Source organism: Lagenorhynchus albirostris, chromosome 1 (assembly GCF_949774975.1).
Source record: "Lagenorhynchus albirostris chromosome 1, mLagAlb1.1, whole genome shotgun sequence".
Classification (NCBI taxonomy): domain Eukaryota; kingdom Metazoa; phylum Chordata; class Mammalia; order Artiodactyla; family Delphinidae; genus Lagenorhynchus; species Lagenorhynchus albirostris.
The window spans coordinates 115,798,082-115,811,894 of NC_083095.1; the positions used below are offsets into that span (position 1 = coordinate 115,798,082).

General features: G+C 34.5%; 1 protein-coding gene across 3 annotated transcripts in view; it reads left to right on the forward strand.

Moving 5' to 3' along the window:
* TCF12 (transcription factor 12) overlaps positions 1-13,813 on the forward strand; it is a 385,237-nt gene that overhangs the window by 158,582 nt on the left and 212,842 nt on the right. Inside the window, exon 3 of one of the 3 annotated variants that reach the window (XM_060150635.1) lies at positions 360-421. The exons of the other annotated variants lie outside the window; for them this stretch is intronic. Coding sequence (XP_060006618.1) covers positions 374-421 — 48 coding nt within the window. The 5' untranslated portion in view covers positions 360-373. The remainder of the gene's footprint in view (positions 1-359; positions 422-13,813) is intronic. 3 annotated transcript variants of the gene reach the window in all.

Consider the following 13,813-nt stretch of genomic DNA (forward strand, 5'->3'; position numbering starts at 1 on the left):
CCTGAATCAAACTCCATGTGTTTTATTTAGCCTTTGACAAGTTAGTTGTGGTTGTGTTATACAACTACCAGATTGTTTGATTTTGATAAATAGCTTCCCTTACAAATGGGAAAATCTAGTTGTGTGAATAAAAAGTAAATAAAATAGTTTTTACTTACTGTCCCGCATTTGTCAGCGTTGATGGGTCATAAAGTTCACTCCCTTAGAGCACATATTTTCTCTAGATTGTTTACTGTTTGCATTGTTTTTATTTTTGAGGGGGATAATGGTATAGGTTTTATAGCTACTAGGGGATCAAATGCAATAATTAGAAAGGACACACAAATTTTGAAATAGTATTTTATGCCTCTTGATCTCAGGTACAAAACACGAGATGAAGCAGTTAAATAGCAAAGCAAGACAGGAGGGACAGAGAATTAAAGTAAGTGTTTTCTATATATTGCATCTATGTTCCCATTAATCTCTGTTTTGTTATGTAACTGCTCCTTCTGAATGTTCTGAATGTGAAGAAAACTATGGGTAAGAAAAGGGTGTATTTTAAAGTTAGGTTCAAATAAACCCATGAGAGAAAATGTTGTTTGTTACTCTTGGTCGTATTCAAACAGCACCTGCCTATAAATTGTAATCGTAATGTTTTTTGGATAAGGAGAAATTGGGTTAAGATGATGTAAGCTCCTTTAAATCTCTTGCTAGCAGATATTTAAAATGAAAGAAATCACATAGCTATCAGATTGTCCACTTTCCCATTTTTAAGCCAGTCAAACCTATTTTTTCAGTTCAGCCATTCAACAGGGACAATGCCTGTTGAGATGCTCTAACATAGATCTTTTGGAAAGAGCCTGTATGTCAGTTTCTCACCTCATTGTGAGTTTCATTTAACTTTGTATGCCTGTGAAATAGCATCTTTATCAGGATTGATCTTTACAATTCTCTTTTTTTTTAATCTTCTCAGTGTTGGGTCTTTAAAGTTAACAAGTGGAAGTCAAAACATAATAATCTTTGAATCTCTCTTACATCCTTTTTTGTAATTGTTGAGGATTTATTTTCTGACAGCTTTTTAAAAAAGTTATTTTCTATAAATTTAAATGTTTCTTATTCATGAGAAAATAATGGAGGGTAGATTCTGGCAGAATACATTTTTAGACCTGCTTAGCCTGTTTTAATTAGTAACAATATTTACAACTACCATTTGTCACAATATAGTTTAAAACCTTTCACATGTTACCTTTTTTAAGCTTCATACCAGCTCATCAAGAAGCCATTTAAAAAATCCCATCCATTTTAGAGGTGAAGAAATTGAGGCTCAGAGAAGGTAGATAACTTACCAGATATTAAGCACACAAGAGTAGTAACCGGGCAGTATGATTTTAAATTACTGTCCCTTTGGACCATATCACACTTGCTGAAGTTTAAGAGAGACCCCAAAATAGTTGTTATCACTACTTGTCCAGGACTTTGACACATACTCTAGAAGTTGTAAGATGATGTCACTATCATTATTTATTATAAAAATATTATTCACATTTTATACATTAAAAATATAAGCCATGGATTGAATCAGATAAATTTGCTTCCTGGTATCACCACTGTATTTGACCTTGGAAAGGATAAAATAACTTAATCTCTGAGCCTCAGATTTCTCATCTGCAAAGAGATTTATCTCATAAGAAGTGTGTAAGAATTAAGTAGAGGCATAAAGTATTTAGCACATATGTGTAATTTATTAAGAAGTCTATAAGTGTTCCTCTTTTTACAGTCAGTCTCATGAAAAGTTACTCCATTTTGATACAAAACCATGTTAAGAATTTTACAAGTCTTGGATGCTCCTTAGAAAGACAGCTGTTTTGAATTCCTGGAGTATGTCCTGAACAAGATGGGGGACCTGTTGCAGTTTTTAAATGCCCACCAAGAGGTCCTATAAGTCAGGAAAAGTTAATTATGTTTATAAAATTGAAATTATTGGAAAAGTTCATTACAGATGAACAGATCTTGGGATTTGGAGATTATTGGGAAAAATAAAATTGGCCAATCCAGGTTCTTATGAACGTAGATTCTTATTAATCTACATTCTTATGACAGAATGTAGATTTTAAAAGAGGAGGCTTCAGTTAATTCCTCAAATCTGTTTGAAAGGTATCTACCTCACAAGGTAGTGATCCTCAATGAGCTTATGTATGTCAAAGGCTTAGCATGATCAACTAATGTCAGTTCCTTTTGTGATGTACTTTTGTTATATATTCTAACATTTTTATTCTGAGAATAAGAAGTTTGGACTGTTTTCCTTCAACATATTGAACAGATACTTAATCCTTTGTGCTGTCAAATGAAGTAATTATTTTCATGTGGTTTTATATCATTATCAATCTGCTGCTTTTTGCATGAAGCAATCATGTTCCTGGTGTATAGTATAGGAAATTATTTAGTAATTGAGCAGTGAAATATCACCTGTACTGAACCAAATGTCTTCTCTGCATTGGTGATACCATGAAATCTTATTAAGTTTAGACTTTTCTGAGTTCTTGCTCTGTAAATATTTTCTTCATTTTCCAGTAACCCTACCTTGCTCTCTTAGATCACTTTTCCTCAGTATCTTCCTTCCCAGTTTAGAATTTTACAGTCGTCTCTTGGGTGTCCATATTTTAGTTTGTGCGCTGTTCACATGAAAATCCTTTTTTCTCCCACTTTTTTTTACTTATGAAGCACTTATTGAGATTTCACTATTTTCTAGTCACTGGCATTAGTTGGGCAGAATGAAAATGAGCAGTCCACATTTCCTGGGCAAAAGGAGTGTTCCTTCTCATGAGAAAAACAGATGGTTATACCACAGAATGATAAAAGTTGTAGTAATGAAGGCCCAGCGAGAGTAGAAGCACAAAAATATAAGCAATACTTGGTTATAAAACCTCCAGGGCATATCAAGTGAAAATGATGTTTTGTAATACAAAGAACAGAGGACTGATGAGTTACTTATTCTGGACTTAATTCCTAACATGTAAAACAAAAATTTTTGAACACTATCAGAGTTTCTAGAACTGGGCTCAATAGGTTATTAATAAACAATATATAAATACAGAGCTCTGTGGTCCAATATATTTATGTATTATTGAGTTAAAGAAAATTAGATTTCCTTGTTGGTATTAGGTGTCTCAGTTTTTAATATTATTGTAAATTATAAATCTTTAAGAAAGGAATAGAATATACTTCTTCTCACATTTTTTTTTCCTACCGTGGAATCCTTCTGTGTTACATATGAATTGTTTGACTGATAGTAACAGTCTCAAGAAATAGTAAATTAGACAGTTTATATACTTAACTATTAATTTAGATCCGTGATCCATTGCACGTTCAGTTTTGGTTAAGTATAAAGTCAGGGTCAAAATTGATTTTTTTGTTGTTGTTGTTTTTTTTGGCATAAGAGTATCCAGTTTTGTTGGCATTGTTTGTTGAAAAGATTGTCCTTTTCCCCACTGAATTCCCCTGTTATCTCTGTTGAAAATCAATTAACTGTGTATGTGAGGATCAATTTCTGAACTCTCTGTTCTGTTCCATTGATTATTTTTAAACCTTTACATCGATACCATATTATCTTGATCACTGTACCTTAAAATACATCTTGATATCAAGTAGTGTAAGTCATCCAACCTTAATTATTCTGTTTCAAAATTGTTTTTCCTATTCTAGGTACATTACATATACACTGAAACATTTTCAACCAGCATATCTGTTTCTAGAAAATCTTCTGGGGTTTTAGTTGCATAGAATCTCATCAGTTTAAGGGGAATTGATATTTTAGCAATGTGGAATCTTCTGATCAGTGACTATGGTATAACTTTCTCTTAAGTCTTCTTTAATTCCTGTTAGTAATGTTTTATAGTTTTCAGTGAACACATATTACACATCTTTAGTTTATCACGAAATAATTTTTGATGCTGTTATAAATGTAAATTTCTGGTTGTTCATGCCTTATATAAAAACTATAATAAGTTTTGGTATATTGACCTTATATCCTGCACCTTGCTAAACTCACTAGCTGTAGTAGTTTTTTTGTACATGCTGGAGGATTTTCTGTTTGGATAATGAGAATTTAACTTTTTCTTTTCCAATCTGGATTTTTCCCCTTTATTGAATTGGTTATGATTTCTTGTACAGTGTTGAATAGAAGTGATAAGCGCGGATAGCTTTGCCCTGTTCTTGATGTTGGAAAAACAACCAGTCTTTGGCCATTAAGCATGACATTAGTTATACGTTTCATTCATGTGATTTATTAGATTGAGGAAATTTCCTTTTATTCCTAATTTGTTGAGAGTATTTATCAAAAATGGGTGTTGGATTTTATTAAAATAATTTTTTTGCATCCATTGAGGTGGTCATATGGATTTTCTTTTGTAGTGTGTTACTGTGGGATTATATTGATTACTATTTTTAATTTTAAACCAACCTTGCATCCCTGAGATAAATAGCACTGGATTACTATGTGTTGTTCTTTTATATATTGTTGAATTCAATTTGCTAAAATGTTGTTAAGAATTTTTATATTTGAGTAATACTGATCTGTATGATTTTTTTTCCTTGTACTGTCAGTCAGAATTTGATATCATGATAATAGTGTCCTCAAAGAATGAGTTGAGAATTATTACTTCCATTTTAATTTTTTGACAGAATTTATGTAATGTTGGTATTATTTCCTCTTTAAATATTTGGTAGAATTTACCAGTGAAGATATGTGGGCCTAGAGTTTTCTTTGAGAGATGGCTTTTAATTTTAACTTTATTAGTAGATAAGAACTATTTAATTTTTTTCTTGAGTGAGCTTTGTTAGTTTGCGTATTTTAAGAAATATATCCATTTGTCCATTTCATCTAAGTTGAATTTATTGGCATAAAGTTGTTCATAATAATTCTCTATTACCTTTTAAATATTTATATTAGTTATCTCTTGCTATAATAACAAATTACTGCAATTTTAGTGGCTTAAAATAGTACACATTATGGACTCACAGTTTCTGTGGGTGAGGAATTAGGTATAGCTTAGCTTGGTCCTTTGTTTCAGGGTCTTTTATTAAGACTGTAAGCAAAGTACTTGCCAGAACTGAAAGACTGAAGGATTGGGGAAGGATCTGCTTCCAAGATCGTGTGTTTTTTGGCAGGATTCAGTTCCTTTTGGTTTGTTGAACTAAGGATCAAAGTCCCCTGTTGGCTGGAAGCTGCCCTAAGTATCTTGCCAGTTGGGCCTTTCTGTCATGGCAGCTTACTTCATCATAGCCATCAAGGGAAGAGGGGTCTGCTAGGAAGATAGAAGGCACAGTATTATGAAGCCTAATTATGGAAATGGCATCCCATCACTTTTGCAATATTCTTTTGATTGGAAGCAAGTTGGTTAGGCCAGGTCACACTGAAGAGGAATGGCTTATATAGGGGTATGAATACCAGAAGACATAGATCATTGAGGGCCATCTTAGAGTCTGCCTGGCACAGCATTTGTAGGATCTGTAGTTAAAATCCCTACCTCATTCCTGATATTGGTGAATTGTTTCTTTTTCTCCTGATCAGTATGGCTAGAGGCTTATCTCTTTTACTGACATTCTCGAAGAACTAGTTTTTGTTTCTTTGGTTTTCTCAATTGTTTTTCTGCTTTCAGTATGTTTGACTTCTACTCTTACCTTTACTTTGAGTTTAGTTTGCTCTTTGTTTTTTAGTTTCTTAAGGTGGAAGTCGTGGTCATTGATTTGAGATCTTTCATCTTTTCTAACAGGCATTTAGTACTATAAATTTTCCTCTGACCATGGTGTTACCTGCATCCCACAATTGTTCCTATTTTCTGTTTTCATTTCATTCAGTTCAAAATACTTTATAATTTTATTACTGAATGAATCAGATCCCGCCACTTCCCGCTTACAAAATCAGTTACAAACTTACAAACAGTAGAAAAGAAAGGTGCTCTTAATCAGAATGCCAGCAATCTGGGCAGATGGTGGACTCAGCACCCCCCACAAACCACCTCCGAAGATTCTGCTCAGCCATGAAACTTTTAAAGAGAAGGAGGGAAGTAATCTCAGTTAATCGTTGAGATAGGGGGTCAGAGTCATCATCATCCCGCCACTGCTCGCAGGCTCGTTGACTTCTTGTGATTTTCCTCTAGATGTTATCTTGTTCACACAGTTTGTTCAGGAGATGACTGAAGGGGAAGCTAAGGGAGAGATCTGGTCATCTTCATTTCTACATTTCATTGCTTATTCTTCATTTCTTTTTCTTTGATCTATGGAAAGAACCGACAAGTTAGACAAGGTATTGTGTGTTAAAAGATTTGAAAGGTGTGCTTGGGCCAGAAATGAGTAGAGCATGGTGGCACCTGGTTTAAAAGTTAGTTACAATATAGCTTTGCTAAAGTGACAAGAAAAGGGGCTTCCTGCTGAGGGTGGTTTCCTGCAAAGAGCTGCTTACAAATCCCCACTTGTCAGAACATCATTTCATTTCTGTGGGGTTAGGGGTGAAGGTCTGTCTTGTAACTTCATGCTGACATAGAGTGCTATATTCTCAGAGTGGAGGGTGTCAGCATGGGTCTGTAGCATCTCTGCTGATGATTTTAGTTGTCTGCTTATATATACGGGTGAAGAAAGCTACAATTACTTTGATGCCCACAAAGAAATAGATTATTATGAGCAATAATGTTAATCCCATTCTCTTGAGGCCAGTTCTTGGAATTGTGCTAGCCATAGATTCAATATTGCTCAAGCTGGAGCAGCTTATGTCATGGCTACAGTCTGGTCATCATGCAGTTAGCTTTTTTCCTGTGGTAGCAGTTATAGTATCTGTAAAACAATTCAGGAGTGTGCATCAGACACTGAGTCTGTGACTCTGTTGTCATAATCATTAACTGCTCAGTTTTGTACTTGGGGTGGGGGTGGGGGGGTGCTGCTCTGTTCCAATTTTCCTGTTGCTTTCTTCCTTGACCCTTGGGTTATTTACAGTTATATTGTTTAATTTTGAAATATTTGGAGATTCTGTAGATATGTTTTTATTATTGATATTTAATTTATTCCATTGTAGCCAGAGTACATGCTTTAGTTCTTTGTGTAAATCTGTATTTCTGTCTCGTGTTATTTTCCTTTTGACTGAAGAACTTCCTTTAACATTCCTCATTGTGTAGGTCTGGTACTGATAAGTTTTTCATGTTCCATGTGTCTGAAATATTCTTAATTTTTTGTACAAGGTATAGAGTTCTAAGTTGCCATCTCTTTTCTTCTTCTCCTTCTTCCTTTTCCTCCTCTTCTCCCTGTCTCCTGCCTCTCCCCTTCCCCCCAGCAATCATAGGATTCACTTTGTTTCCCCTCTCTCAGGGATCACTGTCCTGCACTGACCATGTCCAGTGTCTCAAAACTCCTGCTTAATGTATTTTGTTTATTTTTTTATTGTTTCAAGTGTGAGGGTTAATCTGGTCTGTTACTCCATCTTGTCTGGAAGTGGAAGTGGAAATGTAGTTTTTAGTTAAGCTAGTCTGACAGGGACCATGGATTTACTTCATCAGTAGGAACCCTATGAGTAGCACGTTATAAATGAATGGAGAAGTGAAGCCAGCACTATTAGCTTTTCCTGCACAACACTGAAAGTACTGGCTTATTCAAGAGATCTTTGGAATTTTGATACCCTGTTTCACTATTGTGTAATTGCTTTCCTTATTACCAACTGTCCCCAAATATTTGTCTACTGATACTTTGTAATCAGAAACCAAAAATATGTTCTTTAATATAGTAATATTAGATATCTGCCACTGACTAGCTGTGTGATCTTAGGTCTGCCCCTTGACTTCCCTGAATCTTTTTTCCTTGTCTCTGAAATAAGTCCTCTGTCATAAATAAATCATTTTCAATCAGGGTTTCCAGATTCTGAAAAGGTAGTGGTAATGAGGGGTTCATGATTTATTTTAAAATATAGTAAATAGTCTAATCCAGTAGTTTACCTAGTGTGTTCCCGGGACCTCTCAGTGTTCCTGAGACCCTTTTAAAGTGCTTTCAGGTTAAAACTATTTTCTTGATACTACTAAAACTTTATTTGCCATTTAAGTATTATTTTCCTGAATGTAATATGGAATTTCTAAATGCTACATGATATATGATGATGTATGCCCTGACAGTTCTTGTGCTTTTAAAATTTCTCAGGTTTAATTTCTCATATGGTAAATATCAGTGGATATGTCCCACATAAAGAAAAGCTTTTTGGTGTTCTCTATTTTTTAAGAGAAAATATTTTTTATTCAAGAGGTCCTGAAACCAAGGGATTCTGAGACCTTGAAAATGGCTGGCCCAATAGAAATTATTCTCTATTTAAGTACATATTCTACTGCCAGATTTCTTGGTGCTGGAGATTTAAAAAAAAAAAAATTAGTGGCTAACATTAAGTCATCTGCTGTCATAGTTCCCAAGTTTAAATCAGTTCTCTACCACTCTCTGACCCTGGGAAAGTTTTTTAAATTCTCTAGGATAAAATTTCCTCATCTATGAGATGGAGAAAATATGGTATCAATATATAGTTTAAATTAACTGATATAATACCTGACAGCCCTTAACACAGTGCTAGCATATGGTAGTCACTCAGTAAAAGTTAGCTGTGATGCTTATATGATGCCACCAGAGGTGTGCTTATTGACATTTTTGTTTTCTGGGTATCAGCGTTTCATTTTGCCTTAGGGCATTCTTAGCAGCTCTTAATGCAGTATTTCTTCTGCCTTAATGGCACTGCTTATTCTCCTTTGAAGCTGTGCTGGCATGTTGCCATATTCTAAACTACACCCAACCCAGGAAGTTTAACTTGGAAGTTGGCAGACTGGCTTGGGCTTCTTTTAAAATATCACGGGTCGTGACAACTTGTCTCTTAAACTAATAGGGAATCTAATATTAGTAATTAAGCCTTTGGAAGCTATAATGTGAAACATATGAGGCTCAGACTTCATACAAAAATTACTCAGTTTATTAAAACATTTTCAGATATTGTCTCTTTCTTCTTCCAAACTGTGAGCTCCTTGAAGGCAAAGACTGTTTTATTCATCCTTGTATTCTGGCACTTAGCACGGTGCCTGATACATTACTGGCAGTAGTACTTACATATACCTATGCATTGTCACACTTCCATATGCACATTTTGACCTCTTTAATTTCATAAGTAACTAGATTAAAATGATATGAAAAGACAGGTAAAAGAAAAAAGAGGTAGTTATAGGGAAGAGGAAAACAAGAAGAAAGTTAAGAGTACAGACAAGAAGATCCCCTCTCAGAAGTGTTGATAAACACACCTGTTGGCATCTACAATAGAATTTAATAGTACACACTGAAAACATAAGAACTCAAAGCAGACAAGCAGAAAAAAGAGGAAAATCAATTTAAGTTACTGCTATGAATGAAATTGTCACATTGGATTAAGTAGATGATAATTCAGTTTCTGCCACTATTAGCCATGATATCTAAGCAGCACATCTCCCGATCTCTCTTAGGAGGTATATAAAAGAAGACTGGTAGTACTGTGAACTAGTACTGATTATCAAAGAAATGCTGGTCTCCTATTTTTCTCAGTATCTGAAAATTTTATATGATGTGCAAATGTACTTATCTAATCTTATATTTTTGTAAGTATCAGAAAAGTTTGTACTGGGTGCAAATATAGTAAAACAGTATCAATTTAGACTAAATGTCTGAATTACTGTATAATTTTACTTTTAAGGAAATAACTATGTTGTTCTTTTTACTTTTAATTATGTGTATTAGCTAGAAGTATTCTAAGAAATTAATGCCACTTAAATTTCCTTGTCAATTTCATTTAACTGGATATGTAGAATACATATACACACATCAGAGCCAAGTTTTTCTCTAATAATAGATAGCTATTTGTTTGATTGCAACTTGATGAAGTTGCTGGTTTGTGTTTTATTACCATGTTACATGAAGAATACTGTCCTTAGGCAGTAGAATCATGGTCATGGAGTGAGGTGCTTCCACTGAGAAGCATTCAAAACTCATACTAACTGAGGGGACAATAGATTCACCTCTGCTTCTCATACTCACTCTAGGGTGCATGCTTTTCTTAGTAGAATGAAAGAGGGGTGGAACTGTTTTTAGTACATTAATTTTTTTTCTGCTTTCTTTTTAATGAATTCACATAATTTGGTTAGATAAATATATGTATGATATGAGTAAATTATGATATCTAGACATTTGAGTAGCCACAAAAGTCCTGCTTTTAGTGATTAAAAAAAGTTGGTTTGCTCATATTCAAATCTAGTATATGTTTTTCACATTGGTGAATGAGGGCTCCCCGAAGGGGTCACTACTCAGCAGTATGTTGGAGTTACTCAGAGAGAGGCCTTGCTGGTTAGGCAACTGATGGAAAAGGAGATACTTCACGTGCTGATTCTTAAAAGCAAGGAGGTTGACAACATGCAAAAGTGAGTAATGGGTCTTTATTAAAGTGCCGTGAAAAGGGAGGGTAATGTATTTAGAATTTAGTTCCTTTGATCTCCATAGCAGTAAAGGCTAATCTAGAAAAGTTTCTTTACATACAGCTTTGAAGTGTTAACATATGGATGGGAAATACAGTGATTCTAAAACTGCAGTTGTAGGATATTTATAGACAAATATAATTTTTTTATCTTTATTGGAGTATAATTGCTTTACAATGGTGTGTTAGTTTCTGCTTTATAACAAAGTGAATCATTTATACATATACATATGTTCCCATATCTCTTCCCTCTTGCGTCTCCCTCCCTCCCACCCTCCCTAATAGACAAATATAATTTTTAAAATGCTTTCTTAAATTAAGAAAGAGAAGCTTTGTCAGAAATATTTTAAATGCGTTGTCAAACAAAAAAATTCTAAAGTTAAAAATGAGGGATTGTTCAAAATCCAAGAAAAATTTGCTGAGTTCTTTCTCGAAGCTACTCATTTAGTATTGAAGTCTCTGCTAAGAGGACCAGGCTTAGTTTTCAGAAGCCCATTTGTCATTAAAAAGTCATCTCTAAAAGTTAGGTTTTGTTTATCAGATATTTTCAGAGTAGTTACACCTGCCTCTCATATCTGATGGTGATGCCTTTCTGCTTTTCAAAGGAAGTCCTGACATTTCAGCTGCTACGAACACTGCAAGAAAAACTGTATAGATCAGAAAATAGGGGCACTACCATCCTTTGGTATTACGTAGAAATAAAAATTCCTTTTTTGCCCTTTCTTTGTTGGAATATCCATATGGTACCTGTGGTCCTCTAGCCAGGTAACCACCATGGGTTTTGAAGATCTAGGAACTGAAGAAGGGGACGATGGGTTTGTGTATAACTAATCCTTGTACATTCAGTTGCTATATCTGGATAGCTTCATTGCTGCAGAACAAATCACAAATTCCCTAAGGAAGACTAGATGCCTCATCTGATACTTTTTCTCTGGTTGAGCCTCAGGTTGAGGTTGGATTTCATTCAGGCTGTTACCCTAAAGATTTTTATCTCTGTGGGAATATATATATATATATATATATATATATATATTTGCAATTTTCATTGCCTAACAACTTAGGTCATTCAGATGTCCCCTTTAGTTTATTGGAATGGAGTTACACAGTTTTTCTCTAGAATTTTTCTCCCCATTTTGTTATAATGAATAATAATTCTTAACTGTAATTGCCAAGTTATTATCATAAACTCCATCTTAAGGAGGGAACTCAACTGCTGGTCCTAATGGTAGAAATTTGCTTCTAGGTTTGTTGGAGCCTCTGTTTGCATTCTCTTTACACCGAAGATTGCTGCAGTTTATTACTACCTTGGGCAAGGGGAATGCTCTTCAGGAGGAATGAATGCCTGTACTGGATATCTACTTACCAAAGGAGATTTTCCATTTCCCATTTTGTTTGCTTTTTCTCCATCACGATCCATGGGTTCAAAAAGTTCTCAAAAGCTCTTTTGACTGTCCCTATTATTTTGAGCACCACTAGCCAAATTAGGTGGTTTAAAATTTTTTTTGTTTTTCTATTTTCCTGGCTCTATTCCTTTATCACCTATGTTTGAATAAATACACTCTTCATTTTGTGTGGCTCCAGCCTATCATTGAGCCATTCAGTTCACAGTAATTCCAGGGAGGAACAATTATTTTTAGAGAGACAGCATTGCATGATGGGATGGAGTCAGACTGCCTGGGTTTAAATTCCCATCCTGCCACTTACTGTTGTATACCAGGTGAATTATGTAAAATTTCTGTGCCTATTTCCTTATCTATGGCATGGGAATAATAGTTCATGGGGTTGTAAGGATAACGAGTGAAGCCCTTAACTCAAGTTCTGGCAAGTAGTACCATTAAATGTATGCTGATGCTATTATTAATGCAGGCATAGAAAACCTTAAATCAGATAAATTGAATGAAGACTGGATTACTCCTAGAAGGAACCGCTGACCCTTCAACTATGACCCTTCAACTTATTTGTTTTCATCTTTAAGGAAATAAGTCTCGGCCAGTGGTTCAGCACCCATATGAACCAGTTAGCAAAAGAACATTGTTTCACTATTATACTTTTAATTCAGATTTACTCTTAAAAATGAGTGGCTTTAGTCATAGGGGCAGGAAGAGGTAGTGTAAGTGACGTGTGATACGTATCACCATGGCTCATTACAGAATCCAAAAGTATGGTCCTAAGTATCCTATCCTATGGTCCTAAGATATGCAGTGTTGTTTTAATCATGAACTATGAATTATTGTGTCTGTGACTCAGATTCTAAAAATCAGCATCAGCCAACACTGTTGCCATGGCTCTAAGAGCCTATACAACACTGGGCATTAAGACAGGATACTGGCAACAAACTAAAATATCTTACTTCTGTCAAATTTTGCTGTATCAACACCTGGTGTAATGACTACAGTTTTAATTACAGAACCTTAAGATGAACTAAGGAGCCTAATGAAGATTAACTCATTTAACAAATATGTCTCGAACATTTATTATGGTGAAGGATTGCCTTTGCACCCAGGTCAGACTATTTCAGATAAGAATGTAGCTACATAAGGGTTAATGAACTAATAAGGAAATGTAATGCTGATTGCTTTGTTTTTTGCCAACTGGAAAGTGCATCACAAATTAGATACAGCTTGTAAGTGGACTTTGGAAGCTTTCTTTCAGAAGTTTGGGGTTGTCTATGGAGAACTTTCTGATTCTGTAAGAGATTTTTTTTCCTAAACAATAATACATTTTTATTCTAGAGAATAGTTTAGTAATATCTAGTAAATTTAAAGTTGTGTATGCTCTGTAAGCCGGTGACATTACTCCTAGGTATTAATCCCTAAAAAGTTTCGTGTAACTTCTCATATGTGTACAGAGAGACACATTACTAAAGTGTTTATAGCAGCCTTGTTTGTAATAGTGGAAGAGCTGAATGTCATCAAAAGGGGGCTGGGTAAATAAATTGTGGTATTTTTATAAATAGAACATTATACAGTAGTGACATGTATATACCAGTGTTAACACTTTTCCAACATATATCAGCCTTACATATTGACTGTTAAGTGAGTATAGAAAAAAGTATACTATTTAGATAACATTTTAAAACATGCAGAGTGGTGCTTTGTTTAGTTAGAGAATATGCATATTTAATAAAAGTATTAAGTAATGCATGAAAATGATTTTTAAAAGAATAAGTTTAAGATAGTGTTTACTTCTGAGGGGAATTTGGGAGAATTCCATAGGGTTTTAAACTATACTGGCAGTGTTTTATTTCTTGAGTTGTGGATACATGGCTGTTTATTACATACATTTTTTTATTACATACATTTTTATATGTTCGAACTATTTTAGAAACAT